Here is an 18,881-nt window from a genome sequence, read left to right as displayed (position 1 = left end):
TACATTACAAATCTACAGTGATCAGTGTGTACGGTACCGGCATAAAAAACAGACATACAGACCAATGGAATACCACTGAAAGTCCAGAAATGGACCCACACATCTATGGCCAATTGACTTTTGATAAAGGTGCTAAGTACATGCAGTGGGGAAAGAATAATCACTTCAACAAACGGAGTTGGGAACAAACGGAGTTGTATATCCACATGTAAAAGAATGAATTAGACCCCCTTCTTCACACCATATACAAAAATTAACTTGAACTGAATCAAAGGACTAAATAGAAGAGCTAAAACTATACAACTCTTAGATGATAAAATAGGCAAATCTTCATGACTTGGGATTTGGTAGTAATTCTTAGATATAAGAACAAAAGCATGAGTATCAAAAGAAGCAATAGATAAAAATGACTTCATCAAAATCAAGAAAGTGAAAAGACAACTTACAAAATGGGACAAAATATTTGCAAACCATACAACGGATAAGGGCTTAATATCCAGAATATATAAAGAACTTTTACAATGCTATAACCAAAAAGAGACCCAATTTTAAAATGGACAAAGGAATTGAAAAAACATTTCCCAAAGAAGGTATCCAAATGGCCAATAAGCACAGGAAGAAGCTCAACATCATTAACAGGGAAGTACAAATCAAAACCACAATGAGATACTACTTCACATCCACAAGGAAGCCTATTATTTAAAAAACAGAAAATAACAAATGTTGGAGAAGATGTGGAGAAATTGGAACTCTAGTGCATTGTTGGTGGGAATGTAAAATGTTGGAGCTACTGTGGAAAGCAGTACAGTGATTTCCCAAAAAGTTAAATATAAAGTTAGCACATGACCTAGCAATTCCACTTCTAGATATGTATCAAAAGAAAATGAAAACAGGGTCTCAAATAGATACTTGTATACCAATGTTTATAGCAGCATTATTTACAATGGCCAAAAGGTGGAAACATCCCAAGTGTCCATCACAAAAGGAATGCCACCTTCTGCCACAGAATTCTGAGAAGGCTGAGAATTCTAGATTTGAAGCTGGACTTTTATGTTGTTATAAAGGTATATTTTGTCAAAACAGGAGGCTAGAACATCAAAAGCTTGGAGCTTGGTTCATAATGTTGAAATATTAAGACTTACTGCCTGAGGGCTGCAAATGTTAGGTAAGATCCTAGGAAGGAAAAAAGTTAGTGATTCCTAAGTAGGCTCAGACAGTCTGCTGGCTAATAGAGATGCCGTAAGAGGGTCCTGCTCAGTTTCAGATAAGTAAGTCAGGGCCAGCATTCTCATATCTAACCTGTTTCTTCCAGTAATTTTAGTCAACCTGGACAGCAGTAAAAAGTTCTAAATCACTTAGGCTCTTAGAAGCCAAAAGACTAATCCTAATTCCTCCCTTTCTTACAGAGTTGCTTTATGGTCTTTTAAGCATGTGGCATTGTGTCCCGGCTCATCTGAATAAAAAATTGACTTGTTGGTTAACTAAGATCAAAAAGGCAGTGTAGTAGAGTGCTTAAGAACAGAGAGCTAAAATCAGACTGCCTGGGTTTACTTCCTAGATTGTGAGTCATTTAATGTCCTCAAGCCCAGTGGTACACTGGATCTGGCTTGCAGCAGCTCAATGAGAACCCAGTATGTACATCACTACCCAACTTCATTTTCAGTGACATCACGTTGGTAGCTTGAAATTGGCCATGGTGAGAATATTTACACCGTAGAAATTGGCTACAAATCAGGCCCACAGAAACTGATTCAAATCAGTTTCCTCTTTTAAAAATTGTTCACCATTATTTAATAGTTTCCACATCACAGGGGTGTTAGGAGATTAAATGAGAGTGTGTGCATGTGTGTATAAAAAAAATCACTTAACAAATGGTCAATAAATGCTAGCAGTTATACCACATGCTCAGAATGTACAAAGGCCAATTCTTTATGAAACAGAAGAAATGATAACTTTGGAAATAGAGCTACATTTCCATTAAGTATAGCTTTAAAGTGTTGGTGCATAGGCTCTCACATCACTCTCAATTTTATTTCTTTGAAATTTATTTCATTCCTGGTTTTGTGGTCTCTCTCTTAGTAGAGGAAGCAGAATAAAAAAGCTAAGAAAAGGACTGGAAGAAAATTCTAACTTAGTAGTCAAGCCAGAGAAGCTCTGTTGGTAAAGCAGCAGTGGCAGCACAGGTATCTGAATTTTTAAAGCCTATTTTTTTAACCCGTAACAGCCAGAAGACAGAGCCTACCATCTTGGAGGAGTTACTGATCATCAGTTACTGAATCGGTTGAAATTTATTTACTGACCACCTCCCAGAATAGCAACGATGCTTTACTGTTTAGCATTTTTACATATATTCTGGTTCATTTCTTAAAACTGCCCTGTGAAGTGGTAGATAAGGAAATAGGCTTAGAGAAGTGAAGCCATTTGCCCAAAGGCATAGTTAAGTGAGTTTCAGCACAAGGTGACTCTAAGCCCAAAGCTCTTAGAACTAGAAACACAAATTTCAGGACCACCTTGTTTTGAAAGCATTTATCTATTTACCAAACATCAGTTAAGATTTGTTAGTTAATAGCTTCCTCAGTTGATATATTTCCTACTAAAGCACAAAATCTTGACATTCGATTAGACTTGAAGGGCTTTTGATCCACGTGCATGATTCCAGTTATGCTTTTGAAACACGATATTATTCCAACATTTGTTTTACAGCAGAGGGGATGAACGTTAAAAGAGTTGAAGGACTCACCTAAAAAGAGGGGCAGAAAAACTCAGGGTCCCTCCTCTTTATATCACACTATACCCTTTAACTGGTTTCTCAGCACAAAACACAATAATCCTTTTTCTCAATTGGTACAAATATTACTCAATAGCTCCTCAATTTCAGGAGGACTAAGCTAAGCCTCTGGAAGATGAAGGGGTTCTCTAAATCCATCTAACAATCCTTAATGTACTTTTTTTTTTTTTAACTTTAACCTCTCCTTTTTATTATCTTTTAGTTCAGTTTATGCAATAATTTATATTTTTGAAAGAATTTGAGTTTACTGAATAAGACATTGTTTATGGTTCATAAAGCAATTAAAGCAAAATAAGTTGCTGAAGGGGTAGCATTTAGTGAATTAAATAATACACACTTTCCAATAGATATACATTTATACATAAAATGAACTGAAAAAGAAACTGCTTGTTTTAGGGTACTAAAGCAGATTTACATACAACAATTGACTAGTGGAAAAACACAAGAAAGTTTCTATGCAATCCCACCAGAGGTTTCCTTGATCTTAAGAAAACTAGATTTTTTTTAGAGGTTAAGGCTATTAAGTTTACAGGAGCATGAACACCAAAACATTTTAAGTAAAAGTGATTTTAAGGGCTAGAAGTATGTTTTCTATTCTTGGCATAAATTTTAATTTTTTCCAGTGGAACCAAAACCTCCTGAACACTTTCAGTGACATCCAAAACTTGAACTTCCTCTATTTCTGGATAAAAAATGCGTTGACAAATCAGCTGTGCAATTCGATCACCCTTTTTCACTTCAAACTTTTCTGTGCCAAAATTAAATAACACAACACCAACATTTCCTCCATAGTCTTCATCTACGACACCAGCTCCTACATCTATGAAGTGTTTTGCAGCCAAGCCAGAACGTGGAGCTACTCTTCCGTAACATCCAGAAGGAAGGGCTTTCCCCATGGGTGGTACCGTATAATCATAGGCACTGTACAGGTCATAGCCTGCCGCCCGCGCCGACCCCTTGGTCGGGGCCGTGGCGTGCTCCGAGAGCCAGGCAAAGTGGATACACACGCCCCACTCCTCCGGAGACCTGGCGCACTTGCTGGGGGAAATGGCGGGGGTCTCTTCAGAGCAAGGCATGGCAGTGCAAAGAGGGGAAACCAGAACCGAAGAGAGAGCGGAGAACCGAACCAAAGAAGCAGGATGAGGCTGGAGGCGGAGAAGAACAAATTTTAATTTCCCGCCAGCTCCTTTTCCCCTTAATGTACTTTTAAATTCATGATTATATCAAACAGTATTTGCAATGATGGCTGTTACTAAGGGCCCAGTCATCTCTCTTACTCAACTGGTATTCATTATACCGTATCAGGTTTTGACTTGTTTCTGAAATGAATATTTTGGGTACAACGAGAAAGCAGGGATATGCTAATCCAGATTTGAGTTAGAGAAACGCTATTTCTGCAGGACTAATCTCAGGGCTTCCTCTATGTCTGACAGCTACACAGGTCCTCAAGGACCAAAGCTCCACCTTCTATTGATCATCATTCCACAATGAGAACATGTCATTTCCAAGGGGACTAACTCTAGGAAACAGGGCAAGGAGATGGCATAGGTTGTAACAGTTGTTAACAACTGTCGTTCTCCAAATTTTATGGAAACGACTAATTCCAGTTCTGCTACTATGCAGCTGTCTAGTCTTGAACCAAGTTTGTTTTGTCATTATTTCACCTTCTCTTTTCTAAGGCTTCAGATATCACAGACCATGTTTTGTAAGTAACTAATATAAGAAGAGCTGAGTATAGGCTGGAAATTCAGAGTGGGTCATTTTTTCCCTACTTAACATAATTTGTAATTTTACCACAGAATGTAACAAAAAAACTTTGCTAGGAAAAGAATCATTGACTATGGACAATTAACATTTTCCCCAGTTCACTGCTGTGTCTAAACATCTGAGGGTTTAAATTATATGATGTGATTTCTTAGAATAAAAAAAAATAATCTATTGAACACCAAGGCAACTTAAGTGTTAGAAGATGAACCCTTGTTACATTGCAGATGGCTATATAGAATGGTGTCTCTCCATTCTCGTATTCTTAAAAGAACAAACAAAAAAAACCCAAATCCTTATTTGTGTAGTAGGTATTTTTCATACACACATTTTTTCACAGAAAGCAGTATTTTCCTCACTTCACAGATGAGAAAACTGATCCTTTTCCAAGGTATTATTACCGGTAATGGGGGGAGAATCATGAATGGAACTTGGGTCTTTTGAGTCCAATGTTCTTTCTCCCATATGCCAGGGCTGCCCTTAAGTGTAAGAAATTTTGTTCTAAAACATTTCCATTACTTTGTTAAGAAAATTTTTTTCTTCTTTTTATCTGGTACAAAAATTCACAAAAGGTAAAATTACTTGCCATCAAAGACTTACCGGAGGTATACTTGATTTCTGGAGTCACAGTGTCAAGTTTCTGCACGTTCAATGGTATGTAAGTGTGTTCTACACCCCATACAATCACCGCCCCACAGCTTTCTGACCAAATCAAGTACATTATAAGAGAGACAGGATAATACATTACTAGAGACTTGAAAAAGTGACCTCACAAAGTGAAATAGACCTTTCTGAAAGCTTACCTGGGTGCAAGCTGTTCCATCCTCTGACTGGGAACTGGTAATGGAATATTAAGAAGTCAAAACGGAGATTCCTGCTATGAATCTAACAATACAAAATACTGTAATTTTATAAAAGTTTGTAAAAGATTGCTGATCGTCTATGTTGAAAATATCAGTGGCTAAAAGCTACATACTGAAAACCTAAATACCTGAAATCCATTCAAATTTCAAGTCGGAGAATTGTTAACATGGCAGATAGAAAGAGAATCTATACACCCCAAGTCCAACAAAAGGTCTGAGAGCATTGGCCTATTGTGAAATGCATTACAATATGATGACTCAGTCTTCCAGATGGCATTTTGGTTAGGATTATAGATTCTTTTTCTAAAATAGATTCCATAAGGTATTTCTTATATATGAAAATGATTTGAAAAATATAATATGCCCAGTACAAGCAAATTATTGCCTTTCTGGGTCAATAAGATTTAGAAATTGGTTAAAATAATGTTCTTTATTGTAACCCTCCATTTCAAAAAAAAATTTGAAAGTGGATATTCTTTTACTCTTGCCTTTATAAAACTAACTTTCCAATTCTTTGGTAGGACTAGACACCCCCAGAACCTGTAAACCAGATCTCTAAGTAATAATTTCCCAGAATATTTTGATGAGTCAAAAATAAGGTTCTACTAGGGCATATTTTTCCCAAACCTGTGAAGTCCCTAGTTGCCTAGTAATTAATTAGCAACATGTTGGCAGGGAATTTAAGAACTCTTTCTTGCCTCTATGTAGCTTGAATGCAAAAACCAACCAACCAACCCACCCCAAAATATCTCAATGGGAACCCCATCACTAAAGCATCAAAAGCAGCAAAGTCCATGGCTTTTTAACCTAGACTTATGCCCAAGATTCAGGCACACCATCAACTTATGCCATTTCATATTTGAAACAATTAGGTTCTCATAGCCCTTGAGCACCTGGAGTTGTACATGGAGCTCCATTATCTCTGACATACACCTAGTAAGACAGCTTTTTATATTTAGAAACTATCACAATGTCAGTGGGTTGAAATACTGGGGTTCAGAAGGAAAGATGTTTAGAAATGTACAGTGCAGAGGAAAAAATCATGTTTCCACATGAGATTTTCATTCAAGTCCTTCCTTCATATAGTTCAAGTGGTAGAGGTTACAGTCTATCAGTACTAGTACAAAAGAGACATGAATCAATATTCTCATAACATTGAGACTTGAACAGTCCTCCACATGACTTTTCTTTAGTCTGTCCCCCTAAGTTTCAAGTCACCCATTGCTTCAAGATGCAGTATCAGCATCATCTGAGCATTTTACATGAAGAGATTTTCTAAATTTTGTAGGGAACAGGACCTGTAGGAAGATAGCTTCTACCAACAAAGTTTGGTTTAAAGGACAGATAACCACAATCTCCTCAATGGTTAAGAGTCCATTACTTAAAAATGGTTACTTCAAAGCTTTATTGCAGTTAATTATTGTCTGCAAAACTGAGTATTCTTCCTCAACACAAACAAGGTTAACAAACAGTCTTTAATTTCCATTCAAAAAGAAGAAACCAAACAACAAACAAAAGAACTTAGCCAGAATGTTATGCTTGTTTCCTCCTCAGATAAAATGTATAATGTTTGATAACAAATACAGTACAATTTCTGGAGCTTTTCAAATTTATAAGGCTTTCATCATCTCTAAAAGTAAAAGAACTGCAATATACTTTTCCAGTCAGTTTAATCTTGTCAGAAGATATTACACCAATATTGACAGTCTCAATATTTTCTCTTTTGCTATTGTAGCATTGACTTTAAAGGCAATTCCCTACATTATATCCATGTGTTCCTAAAAAGATTGACTAAAGGTGAACTGAACAAAGGACCACATCATATTTTTAGAGGTGAGGTGGGGGACTTACTCCCCCAATACTTATCAATTTATTCTTTTCTTTCACAATCCAACACAACTTGAGTCCAATAAGCAACTAATTCACCACATCTTTTGATTTCCGCCCTTAGTCACAATTATGTTTCAATACTTATGTATTTCCTTTTTCCTAGTCATTTTTACAAAGTGAGGGCAAAAATATAATAAAATATACAATGATTACACGAACTTTTCTATAAAGACAGCATGATCCTGCTAAAATTGGAACTTTTGACTCCAGACATTGCTACCATGAGGTAACTTAAAATGTTTGACAGCTGACATAAAATTTATCTTTGATATATAATACACAATTATGGGGTGTTGATTTATGAAAATTGAATATATAAGAGAATATAATTAGAATTAATAATTTAAGAGCAGGAAAGAAACTTAGAAAGTCATCCAATCCAAACTTAACTTTTAGAAAAGGAGAACAAGGCACAGGTTGGAAAACTTGGCTAGAATCACACATCTCATGAGTGCTAGAGCTAAAACCACGACCTATTCCTTACACTATATAATATCATAATTTAGAGGCTTTTTATTATTTGGAATTTCTGTCCCATCAAATCTTGTTAAAATATTAACAAAAACAAAACAAAACAATATTCAAATTCCTATTTCTAATCTTACTCCCTAGTTCCTGTTCTGTTGGAAAAAAAAAGGCAGTTAAACTTCAGAAGGACAAAAGGTTAACTGACATCAAGGAAATGGACCAACTTAAGTGGAATAAAATAAAAATCTGATCACAGCCCTTCTCTCTAATTCTGTAAGAGGCTGATTACAACACCCAATTCTTAGATACTTGCCACCTACCTTTCTGTGGTAACGAGGTTCAAATCTCAAGATGTGGAATTGATTCAATGACACAGTTGTGGAGTCATCTGACCACTTTTTCTTTATGACTACTGCAACCACGAAATCAATTTCTCTCAAAGGAGGTTTTTCTCTCAGAGGGCTCGCATACATAGTCATCTCAATCAGTGAATATAATGGACAGTTTTCTATTTATTCGTCAATATAAATATATCTTAGAAAGAAAATAAGGTGGTAAGTGAAGTTACCCTAGGTGAATTTTTTTTCTCAGAAGAATTATTTAACTATTCAGTTGTTGTAATGCATCAGGAGATCCACAGTATATCCTGTTATAGTGTATTTAAGGCACAGAGCTTTATAGGATCTGAGGTGGCTGAGCTTAAAGAAGCAAATGGAAAAAAAAAAAAGAGAGATTTTTAAAAAGAGACAGAAAAATTCAAACTGCAAGGAGTAAATCAAAATGTAAATTTGAAAAGTTAAATGCATATTTGTTTTTATTTATAGACAGCTACCACATGAATTATAAAAAAGAAAAAGGCTATTAGAATGGAATTTGGATAGATGTTTGCATGCTAGGCTAAGAATAAATGAGGTTCCTACATATTATGGTAGGTAAGAACATTATCAGTACTATAGGGAATTGTTATTACTTAAAAATATGTAGAACTTATGCAATCTGTGCTTTAGAAATAACTGTATATATAGTATTGTAAGTTGAAAGTAATTCAAAGGAAAAAACTAACTCTAATATACACCTGTGTGTAAGAATTCAGAAGAGGTTACATTCTATAAAGTCAGTCAGCTGTATTTACAAATGACACAAATCCAAATAAGACGTAAGTTATATAAAAAGGGGCATTGTAAGACTTGCTTTGTTTCATTAAATCCAGAGTTTGATCCATGAATTTTCCTTTTAATTATCATTTAGACTGAAGCATGCAAATAGTCTTAGGATCTACTTAGAGTCTTCCCCAAATCCATTTAAAGTTACACATCCTATTTCAGGAACTAAGCAGGTATTCGGGGTAGCTGCTTCTTCCTCTGCATCAGCTCGGTTGGCATTAATTTCTGCAAGCGTTCGGGCAAACCGTGCCCATTCATCATTGCGGGGAACAGAAATCTGCTGTTAAAAGAAAGACAAGGTTTTATGTACAATGAAATAAAAGATCAACTTACCCACTACTATTCAGTTTATTTTCAAATAATTTTTCCATTAAAAAGTAATAATTGGCCAAATGGCCTTTTTGTAATTACAGGGACTATAACAATGAATTTCATTTAGAAACAAAACAATGGTGTTTGTGAAGTGTGTTGTGACAGTCTCAGATATGGCTTGCTATTATATCATCAGTGCAAGAGAAAATAATGATGATGCTTTGTGAATCTAACTCCCGTGCACCAACACATGGATTTTGCTGGTGGGGAGGAACTCCTTTAAAATATTTTTACTTTATTTCTTGCCACCATTCCCTCTATGAAGTAGTTTTTGAAGTATGGTTCATAAGAGCTGGTTTCTTTTTAAGTTATTTATTTTTGTTTGAGGCATAAGATAACCTTTCTTGATATCTCAAACCCTTCATCAGAAGCTATGCCATTCTTTACTACTTTAGTCTCATACTGGTAGCAAACGGTGAGAAGAGGTTTGTGATACTTCTGCCTCACTAAAAGCAGCCCACTGACCAAAAATGTTTGATAATTGCCATTATAATCTTGCAGGAGCCTGACACTGCCATAGTAAGGCACAAACCAATCCATGTAGCAAAAGGATATGCTTGTTTCTAAGTCTGTAGTGTCCAGTATGGTAACTACTAGCCACATGTGACTACTTATATTTACAATAAATTTTAAAATTCAGTTCCTTAGTGGTACTAGCCACATTTTTAAGTCCTCAGCTACCATAAAAAGCTGTCATACTGGGCAGGCAGATACAGTTCATTTCCATCAGTAATAAGATGGTTAAATTGGCTAGCACTGTTCTAAGCAATTCAATTTACTTCCCAGATACAATTGCTAGTGGCCATAGGATGCCAGAGAACATGGGGAATCATGAGGCATAGCGAAATAAAGTGTCTAAAGTGTTAGCCAGAGCTAAAAAGGAGGAAATCAATCCTGGGCCTTGTGTATAGCCAAGCAGAGCACTAAAGAGAGCACTGCAGCTCATCACACTGTTGGATTCAATGATAATGGCTTTGTAACAAAGCTCAAGATTCAAGATTCACATTTTATAGAATCGTCAGATAACTGTCAAAAGCTATTCCTTTTAGTTTCTACTGCCTGGCCCAAATAAATGTACGTATACAGGAAAATAACATCTTATCTCAATATCAATTCTGTGAAACCTCAAAGTCCAAATAGAATTCCAAACTTCTTCTACCTAAGAATTATTTCCAGCAACACATGCTTCAAGAAACAAAGAAATTCCAACATATATTACCTCAAAATCTGTTGCATGGGGACACAGAACATCAAGTTAGAAAAAAAATTAATTTCAAGAGTCACTTCTGTGGTGGAAAGTAAGTTTTACCTTCACAACAACATGGCTCATACAATACATGAACCTCAAATACTAGGTTTAGTCACAAAGATACCTTCACTGCAATGCTGTGAAAGCTAAACAAATGTGTCAAAATTATAGGCAATGAGCCCCATACCTCTCCCACATCATATATAACAATCTGTCCTTCAGAATCGCCCACGGCAATCTCTCTTCCAGAATGGGTCCATCTTACACGATTAAGAGCAGGATTACCTTCTACAGAAATGCTGGCAGTTGGCACCTAATGTCATTTAAAATACAGGGCAGTGTTAAAAGTTTCATCAAAATTTCTATAAACATGTAAAACGGTAATTCTTCTTTCTTCCAATCTGGCTAGGCTTTTAAAACAAAGATGAAAATAGATAAAAACTTTTCTGAACTTTCTTCCTGTTCAGCAATATGTTATGAATGACATTATAGTCAATCCTTGAAATGGTTTGGGAAAATAACTTAGATCCTTACATAGGAAATTCTCACATATTGGGAACATCATTTTAGAAAATTTCATCTTTAATAAAGGATACTTTGTTGTTGTTTTAACTTAAGAAGTCAAGCTATTTGGAAACATATAGCCGAAACCCCATTTAAAAAAAAAAAATTTCAAAAGCCCTCATGAACATATTATGGTTCGATTTTAGAGGACAGGAATCACTCTTGTAGCATGCATCTGTGTCAGATGAAACTTGTGATTTGATCTGTCATTCCTAGATACAGTTCATACTGAAGGTGCAGTATGGGTCTTTTCAAACCCCCTTGTTCCCATGAGCTCAAAGAGGGAGGCAGAATGATGGCACTAGCACAATGGCAACAGCCTCTTCTCATCTGACTGTGCCTCTCCTATGCCAAAGAAAAAGATTTATTTGCCACTGTGTAACACAGAACAAACATTCAATGTTTGATTCAGATTAAACAGCAAATTAAATTGTTAAATTTTTGAAGTCTGATTAAAAATAACCCTAATTGAAACCAATCATCCTCAAATGATTAACCTCCCCAAATGCCAACATTTTTACAAAGAAAAATTATATTTAGATATGTTTTTGAGTTAACTATTATAGGAAAGAGCCACATTTAATTGTAATAACAAATCTCTAAGACCAAAATGCAAACTAATCAAATAAAATTGGTATCATGATAGAAAACTTGAAAATGTATAAGCAAATCCAATCATCTAACTAGAGCTTAACAACCTTTGTTGGCAGTTTCTGAAGGTACCTGCTGAACTACTAAATGAGTAGTTAACACAGTACTAAAATTCTCACATTTCCAATATGAGAATTCGAACTTCCTTGCCCTGTATGACTATTTTACTCCAAGGGCTTCAGAGAAATGCCACCAGAAATACGAAAAGATGTGAGAAAGAGTGGGATGTGGGAGAAGGTACCAAGTGACTTTCTGTTCAACAGCTATTATAAATAGAACTACTAACATTATTTAACTACCACATAGCAATACAGAATTCTAAGCAGATTTTTAAGCCTGTCTAAACTGGCAAAAATACACATGGCTAAAAATAAATGATAGTTAAATTTTATTGCTAGTAAGTAATTTTAGCATAGCAATTCCAAAATTTGGAGGTTTCTATATTTATTTTATAGTAACAGTAACACTCAATTTCAGTCCTTCATGGGAAAAAAGTAATCAAAATACTTATTTTCTTCAATCAAACAAGTCAGGCTTAGACTAATGTTTATGGATGACATACGATTCCATCAAGGCTAAGCGGTAATTCAGAAATTCAGAATTAAGGTTAACATACTTCAACAGTCTGCAACTATCTGCTTTCTAGCCTGTGAGTGGAAAACATCCCAGCTGCCTTATGAATGATCTTTGCCAGGACATTAGAGACACGATAGTGAGTTTCAGAAGTAAAAGGAAATGCCCTGGTGCTCTTGGCAATATTTCTCCCTTCAGTTGTGCACAGCATGTGTTTTATTACTTAGGGTACAAAGCTTATTTGGCTTCTTTGTGATGAAGATGCAATCACAGAGCCCTTTTACATTCCTTGGGATAAAAGGAATTCCACAAATTATTCAATAAATCTCCAATTTTTAATTTTTCAGTGCAATTTTTGTAACTTTTCTGCTCACCTCCGTATCATTATTGAGGTTCCACAAATCCAGTCTCCCCATGCCATCCACACAGGCAAATAGGGCTGGGTGGGTGGGTGACCACATAACATCATAAACATAGTCTGAATTATCTTCAAATGAGTACAGAGGTTTGTTATTCTGAAAGGGAAAAGTTGATTCTTAGCATAGTCTAAATATGACATACATCCAACAGGTATGATAACTTTTTTTTTTTTAAAGATTAATTCACACACCATAGAATCATCCAAAGTATACAATCAATTGTTCATATTAACATCATATAGTTGTTCATTCATCACTCCGATCTATTTTTTGAACATTTTCCTTGTACCAGAAAAAGTGAAAATAAAAATTAAAAATAAGAGTAAAAAAAGAACACCCAAATTGTCCCCCAACCCCTCACCCTACTTTTCCTTTAGATTTTTGCCCCTGTTTTTCTATTCATCCATCCATACACTGGGTAAAGGGGAGTGTGATCCACAAGGCTTTCACAATCACATTGTCACCCCTTATAAGCTACATTGTTATACAATCGTCTTCAAGAGTTAAGGCTACTGGGTTGTAGTTTGATGGTTTCAGGTATTTACTACTAGCTATTCCAATTCATTAAAACCTTAAAAGAGTTACCCATATAGTACATAAGAGTGCCCTCCAGAGTGACCTCTCGACTCCATTTGGAATCTCTCTGCTACTGAAACTTTATTTCATTTCATTTCACATCCCCCTTTTGGTCAAGAAGATGTTCTCCATCCCATGATGCCGGGTCCAGAATCCTCCCCAGGATCTTATTCCACGTTGCCAGGGAGATCTATGCCCCTGGGTGTCAGATCCCGCATAGGGGGGAGGGCAGTGATTCCACCCACCAAGTTGGCTTAGCTAGAGAGAGAGGGCCACATCTGAGCAACAAAGACATACTCAGGTGGAGATACTTAGGCACAATTATAAGCAGGCCTAGCCTCCCCTTTGCAGTAACAGGCTTCTTAAGGGCAAGTCCCATGATACAGGGTTCGGCCCATCAAACCACCAGTCCTCAATGTCTGTGAGAACATCAGCAACCATCCAGGTGAGGAAGTCCAACACCTCTGCATGATAACATTTTATGATATTTAACTCAATCTAGTAAAGTTCGTGTAATTTGTTTCACTACAGTATTACCTGGAGTTATGAACTAAGAGTCAACTACTGAATTGCATTTTCTTTTTAACTTATAGATGCCATACTGTCTAAAAAAGGAATATACTTTAAAAACATTTGTTAATGAGAGGATTCTGGAAACATGACAGCAGTGACAGTGTAATTTTTCAATCTCCTTTAAATCTTCCCATAAAACCAGACAAGGCAATGAGGATCACAAAACCAAGACTCACAGACAAAATCTCTACAAAATTAGGAGGCAAGGTATTCTCAGAAACCTCCATATATAAGCAGGTAGAAACAAACTTTTGATGACTACAAGACATACATGGAATCAACATCTGTGTTCGAAGGTACAATGGTTCCAACACTCTGAGAACAGAAGACCCTCACAGTTGTCAGCAGTATATGATACTCACAGGGCAGAATGAGGGGCCAGTCTGGGAATAGCAGCAGAAACTGGGAGTGAGTTCTCCAGAATCCCATTTACAAATACACACAGGCAGACTGACATACAGTATAATTAAGGTCTGATGGTGCACTTGGGCCCTACATCCTCTTAAAATTAATACGCCAAAGCTCTCTTCCAAGACAAAGTCTTGCTGAAGAAAAACTGCTGGAAGTAGAATTCAAATTGTGGAAGACAGGGACAAGAATGAAGAAGGAAAGGAAAGTTCAAATAAAACTGGTGGAGAGGCAAAGGCACATCTCAGAAAGTACAAGTTGCACACACACACAGACACACACAAGTACACAGACGTACATATATACATACTTATAGAATCATTATCTGCAAAAAACACAAAAGGGAAGCTCTAGCCTAGACTATGAAACTAGAAAAGCTACCTGTGCCCATCCCTTTCCTTCTAGAAATATAAAAAAACACATTTCACTAGCTGATAATAAGCAACAGAAAAGGGTATCAGTCAAATTCCATACAGTTATTGTGGCAGACTGTGTTTTCCAAAGGTGGATATATCAATATCCATCTATATATCTCCCCCGTCTACAAGCTCTTTTTCTGTTCCCTCCTCCTGAACCTGAGCAGACCCTTATAACTGCTTTAACCAACAGAATTCTGTGGCAGTGACGCTGAATGACTTCTGAGGCTGGGTCACAAAAGGTGAGAGGGTTTCTGCGTGGCTGCTTTCTCTTGGGACATCCACCTTTGGAGACCTTAGTGCCCTATTAGATGTCTGCTTTTCCTCAAATGTCATACTGGAGAGGCAATGTGTAGAGACCACATTGAGATAAAGGGGATGCCTGAAAAGCCCCACCTGTTCCAATCTCCAGCTGTCTGAGTCTTCCCAGACCTGGGACAGAGATACAAGTAAGCGAAATATCAGATGATTCCAGGCGCCCACCAATGCTGAGTGATACAGAAGTGAGCACTGCCCAGACTGTAGATTTGTGAGCAAAATAAATGTTGCTGTTCTTTTAATTCACGAAATTTTGGAGTCATTTGTTAGGTAGCATAGTAACTATATCAGTTCTAAGATTAAGGAACAGAACATACCTTCTCACAATGAAAAGATACAAGAAAGACATACCCACAAAATAGATGAAAACTATAACCTAATATTTCAAAACGAGACATTAAAAAATTAAGAGAATTATAAAAGCTATGAAAGAACAATATAAATCATGTTAGAAAAACTCTAAAATGAGGTGGCAAGATAAAAGGAAGTTCTAAAAAGAGGCAACAGAATTCAGGAAAAGACTTAGAAATAAAAGGAAAAAAATAAAGATTAAACTAGAAAAAACACAAGAGGTAATAAAGAAAATGATGCATTATGAGAAATAGAAGATGGAAATGAGGAAAAAATTTTTAATTAAAAAAAAAAAAGGAAGAATCACAAAGTTGTAGAAGTCACACCTCCAAATTTCAAAACTTATGACAAAGTTACAGTAACAATACTTTGTAGTACTGGCGTAAAACAGACATGCAGATCAATGGAATAGAAATGAGAGTCCAGAAATAAACTCTACACTTATGATCAACTGACCTTTACGAAAAGTAGCAAGACAACTCAATGAAGGAAAGAATAGTCTTTTTAACAAATGGTGCTGGGACAACTGGATATTCACATACAGAGGAATGAAGTTGGACCAGCCCCGCCTTTCCTCACATTATACACAAAAATTAACTCAAAATGTACCACAGATTTAAATGCAAGGGCTTTAAAACTATAAAACTCCTAGAAGAAAACATATGAATAAATCTTTGTGACCTTGGATTAGTCAATGGTTTCTTAAATATGAAATGAAAAGCACAAGTGACAAAAGAAAAAATAGATAAATCAACTATATCAAAATTAAAAACTTTTGTTTCAAACAATACTATCCATAAAGTGAAAAGACAACCCACACATGGGAGAAAATACTTGCAAATCATATATCTGGTAAGTGACTTGCATTTAGAGCATATAAAGAACTCTTAGAACTCAATAATAAAATGACAGACCCAATTAAAAAATGGGCAAAGGATTTGAATAGACATTTCTCCAAAGAAGATAAACAAATGGCCAATAAGCACATGAATAGATGCTCAACATTATTAGTCATTAGGGAAATGCAAATAAAAACCACGTGAAATATCACTTCACACCACTAGGATGGCTGTAAATAAAAAAAAAAACAGACAATAACAAGTATTGGCAAGGAAGTGACAAACTGGAACCCTTATACATTGTTGGTGGGAATGTAAAATGGTGCAGCTGCTTGAAAAGTTTGGCAGTTCCTCAAAGTGGCAGAGTTACCATATGACCTAAGGAATTCCATAGCTAGATTTATATCCAAGAAAAATGAAAACATATGTCCACACAAAAACTTGTCTATGAATGTTCATAGCATCATTATTTATAACAGTCAAAAGGGGGAAACAATCCAAATGACCAACAAGTGAAAACAATAAGTTATATATCTATATAAGGGAATACTATTTGGCTGTAAAAAGGGATGAAATACTTTCAACATGGATGAACCCTGAAAACATTTTGCTAAGTGAAAGAAGCTAATGACATATCATGATTCCATAAAATGTCCATGGACTGTTCATAATAGGCAAATCCAAAAAGAATGAGAGTAGATTAATGGTTTCTAGGGACTGGGGTGGTGGTGGTGACTACTAATGGGAACAGGGTTTCTTTTTGAAGTTTGAAAACACGGTGATAGTTGCACAACTGTGAATATACTTAAAAAGGTTGAATTTTATGGTTTGTGAATTGTATCTCAATAAAGCTTATTGAAAAAAAAAAAGGAAGGAAGAGAAAGTGAATGTTAAAAAATAAAATTTAGCAAAGATATACATACAGTGACAAGCCCTGAGGAAGAAAAACAAAGCAATGATAGAAAACAATAACTCGAGGGAACTCTTCTAAAATGAAAGACCGTTTCAAACTCTATATTGATAGGGTAACCTGTGTATTGATGCAAATCAGCCCCTTAAAGAAAAAGAAAAAAAATTTTTGATCATCCAGGTAAAAAGATCAAGTCACATGAAATATAAGAAAATCAGATTGTAAACAGACTTTTTGACAGCAATGCTTTTTTGCCAGTAGACAGAAGAGTAACTAACATATTGAAGGTACTCAAAGAAAGAAAATATAAGTCATGGATTTTATATAAAACCGAAGTGTTGTGAATAATGGAATAATGTACCCATGAGCACCTCCTGAGGGATCTACTACAGAATGAGCTTCAGAGGAACAAAAAGATTCAAGAGATACCACTGTAAGGGATGGCAGATAACCATGTGACTACAAGGATAAGCTTCTCTTTAGAAAAGTATTCCAGCTTCCCTAGTGATTCTGATGTACAGCAATGGTTAAGAACCACCATGGTCAAGAACTGCAGGAAGATGGTGGAACAAGAAACTCTAGAATTCAGTCCTTCCACCACAACAACTATTAAAAAAGCAGAAACTGTCTGAAACAACTATTTTGAAACTCCACAGTCAAGTAGTACACTGTACAACATTCAGGGAAGAGTGGGAGGAAGAAGCAAGTAAATTACTGTAAAGACCAATAAATTGCTCTCTTTGCATGGTGGTTACTGGCACACCATACCCCATGCTCACAGCAGGCTGCCATGGGGTCCAGCCCCTTGCTAGCTTGCTGATGACAGAAAGGGATAAAAAATCCTTTTCCCCAAGACCAGGGGTGAGCCCGGCTGATTGGTGATCATGGCTTTTGATTAGTGGCTTCAGATTGCTGGGGGCCCAGCTCTGAGGAAGGCCATCATTCCAAACTGCCCCAGACAAAGGTGGTGGCAGAGAATGTTTAAAGATGCTATGCATCCTCAGGGCTGTGGAGGACAGATAGCTGAAGAACTGAAATTGCTGGGCAGGTCAAGAAAGCTCAGCTTTGTGGAGCCATGGAAGAAGTTCTTGGTGCCCTTCCTGATCCCCTCCACAATGCACTTTGGAGCCGGTATGTATCCCCTTCATGGGTCCCTGGCCCTGTTTCAGCTGGGAAAGACTGACTGGGGAAACTCCTCTATAGCATGACCCCCTACCCAGAATTTGCCCCTCAGGTGAAAGCAGCTTGAGACAACAAAAGGAGTGTCAAAAACAATAGAGTCAGATGGTCTGGGGCAAAGGCTTGTCTACTTTAAACACCTAGAAGAGGAAGGTCTGTCTCCTGGGAAATAGAGGGGGCATTCAAACTTCTGTAAATAGGGACTCAAAAGCAACCACCAACCAGAAGCCCAGGACAAGACACAGGCTCAGAAAAGAAAGGGAGTACCCTTCACACTGCATTCACCTTGGGCAGACCTTCCTGGTAGGAGAGCTGAGGCTCAAGAAAATCTGTCATCACTAGCTGGTGAAACAGACATCTCAGGGAATAAATCTCAGAATTAATATTTTAAAATATTAAAATGTACAGTGTGCCTTAGAAGAGTACAAGACAAAGAAACAGGAAATGATGGTCCATCCAAAAGCAGAGGATAAAAATCCAAAGAAATTAATGAAGAAGACCAGAATATGGACATACCAAAGACTTTAAAAATATGATCTTAAAAATG

The 18,881-nt window shown here is 36.5% G+C and overlaps 1 protein-coding gene and 1 pseudogene across 6 annotated transcripts in view; both read right to left on the bottom strand.

The window, feature by feature from the left end:
• Positions 1 to 671: 671 nt before the first annotated feature.
• LOC119544083 lies at positions 672 to 6,708 on the bottom strand (annotated as a pseudogene).
• A 529-nt stretch (positions 6,709 to 7,237) lies between these two features.
• Positions 7,238 to 18,881, bottom strand: part of DYNC1I2 (dynein cytoplasmic 1 intermediate chain 2) — an 83,408-nt gene continuing 71,764 nt past the window's right edge. For all 6 annotated transcript variants that reach the window (XM_037849186.1, XM_037849185.1, XM_037849189.1 and 3 more), the window contains 3 exons: positions 12,720 to 12,860; positions 10,745 to 10,870; positions 7,238 to 9,216 (listed from right to left, as the gene is read on the bottom strand). In XM_037849186.1, coding sequence (XP_037705114.1) covers positions 9,049 to 9,216; positions 10,745 to 10,870; positions 12,720 to 12,860 — 435 coding nt within the window. In that variant the 3' untranslated portion in view covers positions 7,238 to 9,048. The remainder of the gene's footprint in view (positions 9,217 to 10,744; positions 10,871 to 12,719; positions 12,861 to 18,881) is intronic.

Source organism: Choloepus didactylus, chromosome 9 (assembly GCF_015220235.1).
Source record: "Choloepus didactylus isolate mChoDid1 chromosome 9, mChoDid1.pri, whole genome shotgun sequence".
Classification (NCBI taxonomy): Eukaryota; Metazoa; Chordata; class Mammalia; order Pilosa; family Megalonychidae; genus Choloepus; species Choloepus didactylus.
Note: the sequence above shows the minus strand (reverse complement) of the source record. Positions and strands in the feature narration are given on the sequence as shown.